The 16,147-nt window shown below is 39.0% G+C and overlaps 1 protein-coding gene across 1 annotated transcript; it reads left to right on the top strand.

Moving 5' to 3' along the window:
- Positions 1–4,998: 4,998 nt before the first annotated feature.
- NDUFB5 (NADH dehydrogenase (ubiquinone) 1 beta subcomplex, 5, 16kDa) lies at positions 4,999–13,089 on the top strand (the record flags this gene model as incomplete). Its single annotated transcript, XM_011956719.1, has 5 exons — positions 4,999–5,106; positions 6,025–6,091; positions 7,024–7,085; positions 8,478–8,584; positions 12,503–13,089. Coding segments are annotated over 5 exons (465 nt in total), but the record flags the coding sequence as incomplete, so codon positions are not given.
- Positions 13,090–16,147: the final 3,058 nt, after the last annotated feature.

The raw sequence follows: 16,147 nt of genomic DNA, 5'->3' as shown, positions 1-16,147 counted from the left end.
TTGAGGTCCACTCCAGACCCTGTTTGCCTGGGTATCAGCAGCAGAGGCTGCAGAAGACAGAATATTGCTGAACAGCGAGTGTACCTGTCTGATTCTTACTTTGGAAGCTCCCTCTCAGGGGGTGTCCTCCACTGTGTGAGGTGTGGGGTGTCGGTCTGCCCCTAGTGGGGGATGTCTCCCAGTTAGGCTACTCAGGGGTCAGGGACCCACTTGAGCAGCCAGTCTGTCCCTTCTCAGATCTCAACGTCCGTGTTGGGAGATCCACTGCTCTCTTCAAAGCTGTCAGACAGAGTCGTTTGTGTCTGCAGAGGTTTCTGCTGCTTTTGTTGTTGTTGTTGTTGTTGTTGTTGTTTTTTAGCTGTGCCCTGTCCCCAGAGGTGGAGTCTACAGAGACAGGCAGGTTTCCTTGAGCTGCTGTGAGCTCCACCCAGTTCGAGCTTCCCAGCGGCTTTGTTTACCTACGTAAGCCTCCGCAATGGCGGGCACCCCTCCCCCAGCCTCGCTGCTGCCTTGCGGTTAGATTGCAGACTGCTGTGCTAGCAATGAGGGAGGCTCTGTGGGCATGGGACCCTTCCGGCCAGGTGTGGGATATAATCTGGTGTGCCCGTTTGCTTAAAGCGCAGTATTGGGGTGGGAGTTACCCGATTTTCCAGGTGTTGTGTGTCTCAGTTCCCCTGGCTAGGAAAAGGGATTCCCTTTCCCCTTGCCCTTCCCAGGTGAGGCGATGCCTTGCCCTGCTTCAGCTCTCGCTAGTCGGGCTGCAGCGGCTGACCAGCACCGATTGTCCAGCACTCTCTAGTGAGATGAACCCAGTACCTCAGTTGAAAATGCAGAAATCACCGGTCTTCTGTGTCACTCGCACTGGGAGTTGGAGACTGGAGCTGTTCGTATTTGGCCATCTTGCTCCGCCCCCCAGGTTAAGTTTTTTTTATTGGATATACGACTCTTGGGGTAGGTAGGTGTTGGGAGAAAAGGCAAGTAAAGGAAAGTTGGGACCAAATTGGGGAAGGGGAGGGACTGACTACAAAGCCAAAGTATCTTCATTTGATTTTGTAGGCCACAGAGTGTTATAGCAGAAGAACAATATCAGGAGTGTGTTTTAGGAAGATGCTTCTGAATATTGGATGGCTTTTAGGGTATGTTGATTACCTAGGCCAGTAAGGTAAAGGAGGCATGGAATGAAATGGAGAGTTTAAATCTTAGAATCAAGAGACCTTGGCAAATGATGAATGAAGGATAGATGCAAGGAAGATGATTGAGATTTTTATCCAAGGTAATTGAGATGGTGTTGCCCTTTACTGGGAATGACGGAAAGAAAACGACCAATTTTCAGTTGTCGTCTTTTTATTTTTTTATTTTTTTGAGACAGTGTCTCAATCTGTCACCCAGGCTGGAGCGTAGTGGCGCAATCTTTGTTCACCACAACCGCCACCTCCCAGGTTCAAGCGATTCTCTTGCCTCAGCCTCCCAAGTAGCTGGGATTACAGGCCTGGCTAATTTTTTGTATTTTTAATAGAGACAGGGTTTCACCATGTTGGCCAGGCTGGTCTCGAACTCCTGACCTCAAGTGATCTGCCTGCCTCAGCCCCCCAAAGTGCTGGGATTACAGGTGTGAGCCACTGCGCCCAGCCCAATTGTTGTCTTTGACACACAAAAAGTTCCTACATTATCTTATTCAATTCTTATAAAAATCGCAGTCGTCAAAGGCTTGATAACTTTTCTGAGGCTATTTGCATTTTTAAAATTAGTTTTTGAAGCCTTGGGCCTATGAAATTAGTGAATACTTAATGGAGAATTTTCAGGCTTTAGAGAGCAGTGAAAGATGCCTATTTTTGGTGTCAGGAGGATCAGGGTTCCAGAAATCCTGGTAGTGACTTCATTGTAAGCAATGTTCACCCTATAATTTAATTTTTTTTGAGGGGGAAGGGTCTAGCTATGTTGCTCAGGCTGGCCTCAAACTCCTGGGCTCAAGTGATCCTTCCGCCTCAGCCTCCTGAGTAGCTGGGATTACAAGCACGCACCACCATTCCTGGTTACACACTAATATTTTTAGAGTTAAGCAGATGGCCCTACTACATCAAAAATCATGACGGCTCAAAACATTTAAAAAGAGTTAAGTGTAAGTCAGTTGTGGTGGTGCGTGATGTAATCCCAGCTACTCCGCAGGCTGAGGTGGGAGGATCTCTTGAGCCCAGGAGTTTGAGACCAGCTTGAATAACATAGTGAAAAACCTTGTCTCTGGGAAAAAAAAAAAAAGAGTTACATGCTATGAAATATACTTTGGAACAATATTAATAAGTTATCTAGGACTTTTAGTGACATGACTGATTGTTTAATAATTGGGTAATATGTGTAAAGAAAGAGCAAGCTGTTCACATTACTAAATGCATTAAACCTTGTTTTTTTTTTTTTTGAAGACGGAGTCTCGCTCTGTCGCCCAGGCTGGAGTGTAGTGGCACAACCTAGGCTCACTCCTGGGTTTACTTACACCATTCTCCTGCCTCAGCCTCCTGAGTAGCTGGAACTACAGGCGCCCGCCACCACACCTGGCTATTTTTTTTGTATTTTTAGTAGAGATGGGGTTTCACTGTGTTAGCCAGGTTGGACTCCATCTCCTGACCTTGTGATCTGCCTGCCTCAACCTCCCAAAGTGCTAGGATTACAGGCGTGAGCCACCGCACCCGGCCAAAAACCACAATTACTTTCAATTGCAAAAACTGCAATTACTTTTGCACCAACCTAATATTAAGCTGAAAATAGATTGTCCCTCTAAGAGAGTATGCTTTTGAATGAACGTATTTCTGCAGGTGTAGTCAGGGGATAAGGGACAGGGAAGATCATCCTGTTTTGACCCTGTACTTCTAGTGTATCAGATTAATATTGAATTGGCCTTCTGCTTTTTTGTGAGCAACTAAATTTCTGGGAGTTCCAGGTGGAAACCCACTTACCTTATTATATTGAATCCTTTTGGATTCAGCCTTTTGTAATGTGTGTAAAGACTCTTTTGGGACCCTATTTCATCATCAGTGTCTTAGCCACTGATGATGTAGCAGTAGCTTTGTGTTTCTAAGTAGCTGTGTTTCTAAGTAGTTCTTTGTGTTGTAGCAGTAGTTTTGTGTTTCTAAGTAGCTTTGTGTTTCTAAGTAGTTCTTTGTGTTGTAGCAGTAGTTTTGTGTTTCTAAGACTTGACAAGTCAGGAATGCTGTATCCACCTCATCTAAGCCATTCATAAAAACCTTGATGCTGCAGGACTTTTGAGAGATCCCTTTGCCAGGTTACTGCAATAATTAATCAGTACCTTTTGGTTACAATCAAGTACCCATTACAAATTTCTCTAACTTGCTCTTTCTCTCAGCTTATAATGTCTCCTCTTCCTAACCCCCACATCTTGTCCAAATAGGAACTTTTCTTCTGGGCCACTGTATCCTATTTCTTTCCCTTGTTACCGTTACAGATTTATAATTCTTTGTGTAGTGTGTATTTCTCCCAGCAAGATCTATATCCCTCTTAGACCGTATATAGGTCTAGCATAGGATCTGCACATAGTATGCAATTAAATATGTATTGAATTAATGAGTACTTTGTACTGTCATCCAACCCTTTTTCTTCATCTAGTCCACAAAAAAATTCTATTATGTATCTTTCAGATGATTTGCTGAAGTCCATACTTACTTTGTCAAATTCTCTTAATCTTATTATTTAAAAAGCCTTAGTAGTATGAATTATATGTAGTAAATTCATGCCAGTTTCTAATTCTCTTGTGAGTCAACCTCCCAAACACTGCAAGCTGCTTTCAGGTGTTAACCAAAGTTAAGAAGATAGTTCCTGCTTTGAAGATATTTATACTTAAAAGTGGCAGCAGTGAACACAAATATACACATCACAGTAATGTACAGTAATTCAAAAGTAGGAAAGATCTCGTATGGTTGGGAAGAATGTTGGCATCTTGGAAGATAAGATGTTATCTGGGCCTAATACAGATTTCAGGAGAGGGGACACCTTTGTAGACATTAAACATGAACAAAAGATTCAGATCTTTCTGACATCTATTATGACTGAAATTCCTTCAATGGGAAATTAAAGTTTTTTATTCCACAGTGACTCACATGCAAAATATCCTTGAGAGTAGTTACACAGTGAAAACATAGGAACCTTCAGTTTCTAAGTAACAGCTAGATCCTTTCCTGCTCCCAGCGGAAAGGGCTTGGAATGCCTGTAGTGATCCTTCCAGACCTTCAAGAGGAAGAATGTAAAAAGAGGATCCAGAAGTGAAATTTTGCCTCAGTTTACTTCCAGCAAGGCTTGATTAAATTCTGTCGGTGGGGAGACTTGAAGAGGATATTCTTAATCAGCAATGGTTTACCATGTGATTTTATCAACATATTTTAGAGTGTGTAGTTTGATAACAAGTTCTAATTTCTGCTGGTGATTTGTTGAATAAATACTGCTGGTCCTTTCCATCTATTTTGCAGCATAATAATACATATAATACAGATAATGTGTCATGTGAAATGGCATAATGGAATAATTTACATTAAATGTGTTTCTTTTGCAGCATTAGCAAATATTTGTTGCAGAGGAGACACAGATGAGCAGCTCATTAAGTAGCTAACCTCTCTGCCTGCTATTGGAACAAATTAAAATGATTATTTACATACTTCTTTAACTTTGAATTAAAATGAGGAAAGTTATGCTTTAGAACAGTAGATCCATCTTTGTTTAAAGATATCCTATCTGACCTGGCCTTGTTACTCAAATAAGACATTTTAAAATCTTATACTAAACATCTAAGAATGTATATTTTCTTTTTGTTTCATGTCACATGGGTAATGTGCCTACCTCATAACAAGGTTTGAGGGAGGCATATCTCACACATGAATGTGAAAACGCAGTCACCCTGCTTATGATCTGCAAAAGGATCCTTGTATTTTTTTTTTTTATAATCTGATTTTAACTCAGAATATAACAGTATACCCATATGAACCTTGTATAAAACAGGGTAATTCAATATTTCCAGCTCCTGTTCGACACAGTGGAGGCCATGGGAAAAGACTATTTGTCATCAAACCTTCTAGATTCTATGACAGCCGTTTTTTGAAGTTATTGGTAAGTTTAAATTTTTTGTTGAATTGGAGTCTCTGCATGTAATGGAAAAAATTTTTGCCTCTTTAGAAAACATCTTTCATTTTATGAAATATTTTATTTTGTAAATTTATATTTCTTTCTGTAGAAGAGACAGATTGTAAAGTCTGATTTGTTACTGAATTTCTCTTTAAATTAGTGAAGCTTTCCTTCTTCACAAAAGGATTTACACTAAATGGAGGTAAAACGTGAACCATTCCTTTCTTCTGAAGATTACGGCGTTTCAAAATAGCATCTGTGTTCCTATAACTAAAATATTCTTTAAATTACCGAAGAACTTGTTGAAAGACTTTTTAAAATAAAGGAGCTACATTATTTTGGGAAATGGTTTTATATTTATATGTTGTTCAAGAACACTGATTTCAGAGAGTAACAGGGATCTATAGTGCCATCTTAATTTAGCAATAAAATTACATTGCTTATTTAGAATGCTGACTGTATTTCTGTCTCAAGGCTCAATAGGAACAAAGTAGAGGCTTAGAAAATGGGAGATTGTCTGAACCATCTGCCACTGTAGATAAAGCTCTGAATCATCATTTGAGTACTGACCTTAAAACTTTCTCTTGCCCTTCCATTGTGTTTAATGACCTTTTTCATCTCCTTGGTTGAGCCCTTACTTTTCTTGTTATGACCAGCTCAAATCCTGTTTAGTGGTAGAAATCACCCTGATGTTTTTACACTTTTGTTCTTAACGTATTGTTTTCTTTCATGACATTGCTTTACCAAAAAGTAAAATCACAGAAATTAATAATTTGGTACTGTATGCCCAATTTGGCAAGTTTATTTTATAAGAAATATGAGGAAATCATATCATGAGGATGATTTTTTGTGTGGGGAGAGTTACGAAATGGTCATGAGAAACTTTTTTATTTTTTATCTTAGAGATTCTACATTGCATTGACTGGGATTCCAGTAGTAATTATCATAACTCTGGTGAATGTATTCATTGGTAAGTCACTTCCATCCCCTGCCAGCACCACCAGATTGGAAAAATTTTTAAACATATGTACATTAATATAAAAAAGAAATTATGGATATTGTAATGAAAAGCTCTTTAAATAAGCATAAGCATGGCAGTTTATCTTAAAATAACCAAATCTCAACCTGAACTAAGAATTTTTTAATCCATCCTAGAACATATAAAACTATAATCCTCGGCCGGGCGCAGTGCCTCATGCCTGTAATCCCAGCACTTTGGGAGGCCGAGGCGGGCGGATCATGAGGTTAGGGGTTCGAGACCAGCCTGGCCAACATAGTGAAACCCCGTCTCTACTAAAAATACAAAAAATGAGCCGGGCGTGGTGGTGGGTGCCTGTAATGCCAGCTACTTGGGAGGCTGAGGCAGGAGAATGACTTGAACCCGGGAGGTGGAGGTTGCAGTGAACTGAGATCGTGCCATCGCACTCCAACCTGGGCGACAGAATGAGACTCCATCTCAAAAAAAAAAAACAAAACTATAATCTTCTAACAAAGAATGAAAATGTCAATGACAATAAACGTTAGATTTTCATGGGAAATTTTGTTCAAAGTACTTCTAACACCTTGAATCCTAAAATGTTTTGTATCATAGGTATAGGGAAGACCAGAAGGAATAATATGTCGTTTATTATATCTTGTTACAATATATAAAAACAAAATGAGAAACTCATGGAATACCTATAAATAATGCCTTACACAGAGAGATGTCTAAAAATGTCTAACAAATGAATTGATTTTCAACCAGATTAAAGTGAATTAAAGATATTAGATATCTTCATTGGTACAAAGTTTTTAAAGGATCCTTTAAAACCACAAGAAGTTGGTTTTATTACTTTAATGGTGAAGAATTAATTTTTTAAACTCCTCATGATAAAGTTGAACATAACCATTTTTTCTTATTAGGTGAAGCTGAACTAGCAGAAATTCCAGAAGGCTATATCCCAGAACACTGGGAATATTATAAGGTTTGTATAGGACATTGACAATTACATGCTGTTACATGCCTTGTCAATGCACTAGTTAATATCTTAATTCAGCAATTATGATATAGTCCGGTTTTTTGTTTTGTTTTGCTTTGTTTTGTTGAGACAGCATCTCTCTCTGTCACCCAGGCTGGAATGCAGTGGCACGATTTCGGCTCACTGCAATCTCTGCCTCCCACGTTCAAGCAATTCTCATCCCTCAGCCTCCCATGTCGCTGAGATCACAGGTGTCTGCTGTGTGATCCTGGCTAATTTTGGTATTTTTAGTAGAGACAGGATTTCACCATGTTGGCTAGGCTTTTCTCGAACTCCTGGCCTCAAGTGATCCGCCCACCGCAGCCTCCCAAAGTACTGGGATTAAAGGTGTGAGCCACTGTGCCCAGCCATGATAGAGTTTTATATTTCATTTTTTATATCAAGTAGATACATTTTTTGCATGCTTTTTATAAACAACTAGTTTTGATACTTCATTTTTTAAAATCATTTTAAGCTTTACAATTTTTTAAAGAATGATTGTTCTCAGCCTAACAGACTAACATAATTTATCCTAAGTTCAATGCCTTAGGAAAGATTTCACCAATGTTAATGCTAGGTGTCATTTATTGAGCACCTACTGTGTAATGGGTACTGTGCTGAGTGTTTTACAAATATTTATTATTTCATCCCATGTAAAATGTACTATTATTATTCCCTCTTTGGAGATGAAGAAACTGAGGCTAAAAGAGTTCAGTGACCTGTCTAGATAGGCTCACTATTTCAACCCAGGCAACTTTGACTCCAGAGCCTGCACTGTTGGTCATTACACCATACTGCCACTGCTACCAAAACCCAAAATTAATTTTGTTATTTGTGTTTACAAGTGTTATCATGAGCCTTGAATAGAGTATGTCCCATCATGTTTTATTATCTGAATGAATTATATTTTAAATATAAATCTTAAACCATTAAATCTTAAGGCAGGCGTTAGAATTAGTTCGTTTATGCTAACTGGTGCAAAGAGCTCCATTTTTGAATTACCAAAACCTGGGTTTGGCTTCTGAATCTGCCACCTAAGATACTCAGCATAGTATAATGGAAAAGAGCACACAGCTTTGGAGTCAGACAGACCTGGTTTGAGTCCAGGTGCTGCCATTTATTAGCTATGTAACTTTGTGCAATTCACTTATCTTTAAAATGTGGACAAAAATAGTGTCCACCTAATCTGTTAAAATTATTTTATATATATATAAAAATCATACTAGATATAAATCAAATAACATCATACTAGATGTTATTGGTTTATCTAACTGAAATGATCATTTTAAAGAATAGTCAACTAGAAAAGCAAAATATTATTCAGAAATGGACTAATATTAAACAAATTTTCTCTTGTAGCATCCCATATCGAGATGGATTGCCCGTAATTTCTATGACAGTCCTGAAAAGGCTTATGAAAGATCAATGGCCGTCCTTCAGATTGAAGCTGAAAAGGCTGAATTACGGTAGGAAAAAAGAGGGGGTAGGTGGGAAAGAAAACCTTCCTAGGGTTGCAAACCACCAGAAAAAAAAATTAATAAAACTATTACTATTTCAGCACTATAGAATGTTTTATGTAAAAGGATAAATTTATATCCAGATGCAGTGGCTCACACCTGTAATCCCAGCACTATGGGAGGCTACAGAAATTAGCTGGGCGTGGTGATATGTGCCTGTAATCCCAGGTACTCAGGAAGCTGAGGCAGAAGAATCACTTCAACCCGGGAGGTGGAGGTTGCAGTGAGCCAAGACCACACCAGTGCACTGCAGCCTGGGTGACAGTGCGAGACTCTGTCTCAAAAAAAAATCGGGGGGTAAAGATAGCATTTGCTTGTTTGGAGTGAAAATTATAAACTGGTGACAAGGAGACTATTAGGAGATATGTGTCAGATTAAAAGGAGTTCTTTTTAAAATTTTTAAATTTTTTTTTTAGAGTTGAAGTCTTGCTCTGTTGCCCCAGCTGGGCAGCAAATGGATGGATATATCCATCCAATGAAATGTATAATGTGGCCATTAAAAAGAAACAGATATATGCTGTTATGGAAAGCTATGTGGATTTTCTTTCTTATATATTTTATATACATATTAAAAAACTAGACATATATATTTTTTCCCTTCTCTTATGCTGCTGAGTGCCTGTATTATTTTAACCAGTCCCCTATTGCTGATACTTGGGTTCTTTCCAAGTTTTTTGCTATTATACATCCCTCTGTGTTTAATTTTCTCCCATATTGTTTGCATATTTATGTAACATATCTGGAAAATAAATTTCTGGAAGTGGCATTGATAAGCCAAATAGCACATGCTTTTAAACTTTGGGTAGATTTGGCCAAACTCTTCTCCAAAAGTTGCACCAGTTGTTTCTTCATCAGTTTCCATAGTTCAGTTTTCCATGTTTGTCTGTAATGGAATTTATCAAAGTGAAACATTTTGCTGATACGGTAATTGAAAAATGTTGCCTCATCATTTCAATTGTATGTTTCTTTGTAAAGCTGAGTAGTTTTTTCATATATCTGTTAGTTGTATGTATTTCTTTTCTTTCTTTTTTTTTTTTCCTGAGACAAAGTCTTGCTCTGTTGGCCAGGCTGGAGTACAGTGGCATGATCTTGACTCACTGCAGCCTTGGTCTCCTAGGTACAAGCCATCCTCCCACCCAAGCCTCCCTAGTAACCAAGATTACAGGTGTATGACACCATGACCAGTTAATCTTTGTATTTTTTGTAGAGACATGATTTCACCGTGTTGCCCAGGCTGGTCTCAAACGCCTGGGCTGAAGCAATCTACCCTCCGGGGCCTCCCAAAATGCTGAGATTACAGGCATGAGCCACTGCACCTGGCCGTGTGTATTTCTTTCTCTATATGTTGTCTTTTGGCAGTGTAGAAATTTTGGCAACACAGAAGTGTTTTTACATTTTCAGACAAATTTGTAATAGTAACTAATAGCGTTTTCTTTTTTTCTTTTCTTTTTTTTTTTTGTGAGACAGTTTTGCTCTGTCTCCCAGGCTGGAGTGCAATGGCATGGTCTTGGCTCACTGCAACCTCTGCCTCCCGGGTGCAAGCGATTCTTCTGCCTCAGCCTCCCAAGTAGTTGGAATTACAGGTGCCCAACCCCACGCCCAGCTAATTTTTGTATTTTTAGTAGAGACAGGGTTCTGCCATGTTGGCCAGGCTGGTCTTGAACTCCTGGCCTCAAGTGATCTGCCTGCCTCAGCCTCCCAAAGTGCTGGGATTACAGACGTGAGCCACTGTACCTGGCCGCTAATAAATTTTTTAGTACATTTTGTATCAGTGTTTTAATTACTTTCTATGTATTTACTCATTTAATTATTGTCAGGTTTGCCAGTCTTTAGCTTTTGGGATTTTGTGTCATACGGAGATCTCTGATGATAATTAAATCAGTAAATATATAAATCCAAAATTATTTATTTTAATATTCACTTTTGTTTTCCTTTTGTTTTTTTGAGACAGGATCTCGTTCTGTTGCCTGGGCTGGAGTGCAGTGTTGCAGTCATGGCTCACTGCAGCACCGACCTCTTGGGTTTAAGCAGTCCTCCAGCCTCAGCCTCCTGAATGGCTGGGACCACAGGTGCTGACCACCACGCCCAACTAATTGTTTGGGGGTTTTGTTTGTTTGTTTGTTTTGGTAGAGATGGGATCTTGCTCTGTTGCCCAGGTTGATCTTGAACTCCTGGGCTCAAGCAATCTTCCTGCCTTGGCCTCCCAAAGTGCTGGGATTACAGGCATGAGTCAACTTGCCCAGCCTGTTTTTGGCTTTTGTTTGTTTTTTTTTTTTTTGACATGGGGACTTGTGTTGCCCAGGATGGACTCGAGCTCCTGAGCTCAAGCGACCCTCCCACCTCAGCCTCTTGAGTAGCTAGGACTACAGACATGTGCCACTGCTCCCAGCTTACTATTTTTTAATGAAATAGGAAAGTGCTACACATGCTTATTTTATACCTTACTTTTTAAAAACATAACAGTATATATAGTATCTCCTCCCATGTTACTACATACAGATTCTCCTTATTCTTTTTAGCAGGTACATAGTAGTTCATTATGTGGATGAATCATAATTTAACCAGTTAGTCTCATGTTGACAAATATTTTAATTACGGTTTGGATAGTTATACTCTAAAGAGTACACAAGAAAGAGGATGTTATTTACTCCTTCAAAAAATGATGCCTGCTAAATACACCATCACAAAGGCATATAATCTCCCACAGGGTTAGTGAGCTGGTTGAGGTTAATAAAGTGACTTATTTAACTGTGATAAATTTTTAGTCCTATGAAAAAGTATGTATTCTGTAAAAACAGAAAGTAGAAGGATTGATGGAGAAGGCACTGCTTCAGGAATGTGTGATTGTCTGTGCAAAGACTTAGATATGGAAGAGGGAAAGCACCTGTATAAAATAAGAGATTATTCAGTTTGTGAAGAACAAGAACAAGTAAGTATATGTTAGAGTTGGAGAATGTTTTTCTTGATCTTGATTTTTCTTGCTTTCTATTTATATTTGTATAAATATTGACTGAGTGTCTGATGTTGACCGGGCATGGTATAATGCTGGCAAATAAAAAACCAGTTCTACTCTCAAAAAGCTTTCTGTCCTAATGGCGATGGGCAGACACAAGATGTGAAACTCCAGGAAAGTTTATTCATGTGTTAATTCCTAGCATAGCCTATGGCCATAATAGTAGACATTCTGTAAGTGACTCTCCTAGCATCTAAAAGGTGAGAAGATAGGAAAAGCACTGTAACAATTCAGATGAAAGTGATCTTTGCAGGCACAGTGAAGGAGAGAATTCGTTATCAATTTGAGTAATGTTTTGGTGTTAAAAACTGTTTGGTGGATCGGGTGCAGTGGCTCACGCCTGTAATCCCAGCACTTTGGGAGGCCAAGGCAGGCAGGTCACAAGGTCAGGAGTTAGAGACCAGCCTGGCCAACATGGTGAAACCCTGTCTCTACTAAAAATACGAAAATTAGCTGGGTGTGGTGGCGGGCCCTTGTAGTCCCAGCTACTCGGGAGGCTGAGACAGGAGGATCACTTGAACCTAGGAGGTAGAATTTGCAGTGAGCTGAGACTGTGCCATAGCACTTCGGCCTGGGCAACCGAGCAAGACTCTGTCTCACAAAAAACAAAAACAAAAACAAACAAAAAAACTGTTTGATAGCTACCTATGTAAGCAACATAATAAAAGTCAAAAATTTAAGTCCCAAATTTTGCTTATAGATGTATACCAGATGTATGCCTACATAAAGGTCTGTGGAGGGACATTATACTTTACATAAAAGCAGACTCTAGTGATTGTCCTTTATGGAAATGGCTCATTAAATTTATAATTGGAAGTGCTGGAATCTCAATATTGCTGTTCCATTTGTTACAGGTTAAAGGAGCTGGAGGTACGAAGATTGATGCGTATGAGAGGAGATGGACCCTGGTATTACTATGAGACAATTGATAAGGAACTTATTGATCGTTCTCCAAAAGCAACTCCTGACAATTAAGCATTTTTTTTCTCCAAATACACAGTATGTTCTCTTTGTTGGAAAATAAATTAGTAAATATATTCTGTATTTTTGCTCTCCGTGAAAAACAAAAGAGCTTCTGACATTACTGTCTCTCAGTGTTGGTTCAGATTGAGGCTTTCGTTTAGGGAGTTTGGCTTCCAGTCCACAAAGAAGGTTTAAAGTGTGCTAATAAAAACTGGAGAAATAGGAATTTGTGAACTCCTAAAGTTGTAGCAACTTTGAAAGGTTAGTGTTTTATTTACCTGACAAATGGAAGTTATAGAAAAGAAGTTTAATTATGTTAAGCATGAGTAATTATAGTATTTTGTACAAATGCCTGTGCTGTAGATGTCTGTATTATTGAGGTACAACTCAGGATTTTAAGTTCCATAAAGTATTGAACCAACTCTGTAATGTTAACTCCTTAATAAACAGATTTTCAATAAGCAAATTTTAAAGTTTATAATACTTTCATGTTTCTTTTTTTTTTTTGCTATATATTGTTCTTTTTTTAAACTACACACAGACATGTACACACACACACACACATGCACACACACATTCTTTTCCTAGATGCAATCTCTGGGATCCCTCAGAGTCATTTTTTGTAAACACTGGGGAAGTAGTTGTACTAGGTAATATGATTCCTGCAGAGATTATAAAATGTGAGTAAAAGATAAAAATGACTGTCATTTATTAAGTATTTATTGTCTGCTAGGCACTATATTAAATAAGTGCATGTTTTTTTTTTGGGCAGAGTCTTGCACTGTCGTCCAGGGTAGAGTGCAATGCTGCGATCTTGGCTTGCTGCAACCTCCGCCTCCTGGGTTCAAGCAGTTCTTGTCTCAGCCTCCCGAGTAGCTGGGATTACAGGCACTCACCACCACACCTGACTAATTTTTGTATCTTTCACTAAAGACTTTCGCTGTGTTGGCCAGGCTGGTCTTGAACTCCTGATCTCAGGTGATTGGCCTGTCTCTGCCTCCCAAAGTGCTGGGATTACAGGCCTGAGCCATGGCGCCCAGCCAACATTATTTTCAAAATGATTTACGAGGTAGTATTACTGTTGAGTTTTACACATTAGAAACCTGAGGCTCAGATGTTAAACACAAACTCAGTATTTACAAAAATAAACATTTAAAATATTTACACTTCAACTTCCAAAATGGCTTTGTAGCTTAAGCACTCAGGATTTTCAAACCTGTAACAGCTTATCAATGCATCTCATCTTAGAAGTATGTTTTACATTCTTCATAAAAGTAAAAATGAATCCAGGTTTCCTAAGATTCAGGCCAGTGAGTCTCCACTTAAAACCAAATGGAGAAATAATTTTTTGCTGCCTAAACACACAAGTGAATTGAAAAGCCACAGGCCATTGATTCAACAAATACCTTTATTATTTTTATTGATAATGTACATGTAATATGCTATTTTGATACATGTATGCAATGTATAATGGTCAAATCAGGGTATTTAGGATATCCATCACCTCAGACGTCTATCTTCCTTGTGTTAGGAACATTTATTTTGAAATATAGTATGAGTTATATAACTTATAATAACTATATTTCAAAATATAATTATATTTCAAAATAAGATAACATATAAGTATATGTTATTGTTAACTATAATTTACTACTGTACTATCAAATACTAGAACTTATTCCTTGTATCTAACTGTATTCTTGTAGCCATTAACCAACTTTTCTAAATTTCCTACTCTCCCCTTCCCTTCCCAGCCTCGTAACCACCTTTCCACTGTTTGCTTCCACGCGATCCTTTTTTTTTATCTCCCACATATGAGTGAGAACATTCACTATTTGTCTTTCTAGGCTTGGCTTATTTCACTTAACATAATGACCTCCACTTCTATCCATGTGGCTACAAATGACAGAATCCCATTCTTTTTCATAATATTGTCCATACATACCACATTTTCTATATCCATTTATCTTCTGTTGATGGACACAGGTTGCAAAGGGATTGCTGGATTATATGATAGTTCTATGTGTCGTTTTTTGAGGAACCTTCATAGTGAGGAACCTTCATAGTGGTTGTACTAGTGTACATTCCTACCAACAGTGGATGAGCATTTTTTTCTGCACATCCTCGCCAGCATGTTTTTTTTTTTTCTTTTTTAAAAAATGCCCATTTTAACTGGGGTGAGATGATACCTTAATGTGGTTTTGATTTACATTTCCCTAATTATGGTTGAGCATTTTTTCACATATCTAGTGGCCATTCATATGTCTTCTTTTGAGAAATGTCTGTACAGATCTTTTGCCCTTTTTGTAACTTTTTTTTTTTTTTTTTTTTGAGATGGGGTCTCACTCTGTCACCCAGGCTGGAGGTGATCTGGGCTCATTGCAGCTTCTGCATCCTGGGCTCAAGTGATCATTCCACCGCAGGATGACACAAGTAGCTAGGACCAAAGGCGAGTGCCACTACACTTGGCTCATTTTTTTGTATCTTTTATAGTGACTGGGTTTCACCATGTTGCCCAGGCTGGTCTTGAACTCCTGTGCTCAAGTGATCGCTCACCTCAGCCTCCCAAAGTGCAGGGAATTTAGGCGTGCCTGGCCTTTTTGTCCATTTTATTTTTTTATTTTTTGAGATGGAGTCTCACTCTGTCACCCAGGCTGGAGTGCGGTGGTGTTATCTCAACTCACTGCAACCTCTGCCTCCCAGGTTCAAGCAGTTCTCCTGCCTCAGCCTCCTGAGTAGCTGGGATTACAGGTGTGCACCACCACACCCAGCTAACTTTTATTGTATTTTTAGTAGAGAGAGGGTTTCACAATGTTGGCCAATGTGGTCTTGAACTCCTGACTTCACGATCCACCCACCTTGGCTTCCCAAAGTACCATGATTACCGGTGTGAGCCACCGCACCCGGCCTGTTCATTTTTTAATCAGGTTATTTGGTTTTTTGCTATTGAATTGTTTGCGTTCCTTATATATTCTGGTTATGAATCCCTTGTTAGATGGTATGTTAGGCCATTCTTGTGTTGCTATAAAGAAAATCCTGAGTCTGGGTATTTTATAAAGAAAAGAGATTTGATTGGCTCATAATTCTGCAGACTGTACAGGAAGCATGGCACCAGCATCTGCTCGGCTTCTGGGGAGGCCTCAAGGAACTTTCACTCATAGCAGAAAGCAAAGCAGGAGCAGTCACATCACATGGCAAGAAAGCAAGAGAGAGAGGTGGAGGAGGTGCCACACGCTGTTTTAAAGAACCAGATCTCTCAAGAACTCACTCTTGTTGGAACAGGCATTAAAAGAGATTAAAGAGTGTGTAAGCAGAAACTCAGTTGTACGTAAGAAAACTCAATTCCCCCTGAGAAAGATAAAGAGCTGGAGTCCTTCGAAAATTAACTGCCTGTTTTTCTGTGGCTAGTGAGCCTTATCTCTCCTCCCTTCCCAGGCATTGTGAAGACCATGTTTCCCTAGCTGTGCAGCTGCAAGGTCACTAGACAGATAAACCCAAGTTGTAAAACATGTTTTTCCTTGAAAAGTAAGAAATTA

Source organism: Colobus angolensis, unplaced genomic scaffold, assembly GCF_000951035.1.
Source record: "Colobus angolensis palliatus isolate OR3802 unplaced genomic scaffold, Cang.pa_1.0 Scaffold422, whole genome shotgun sequence".
Classification (NCBI taxonomy): Eukaryota; Metazoa; Chordata; class Mammalia; order Primates; family Cercopithecidae; genus Colobus; species Colobus angolensis.
The sequence above is the reverse complement of the archived record's forward strand: the minus strand, read 5'-3'. Positions and strand labels throughout refer to the sequence as shown.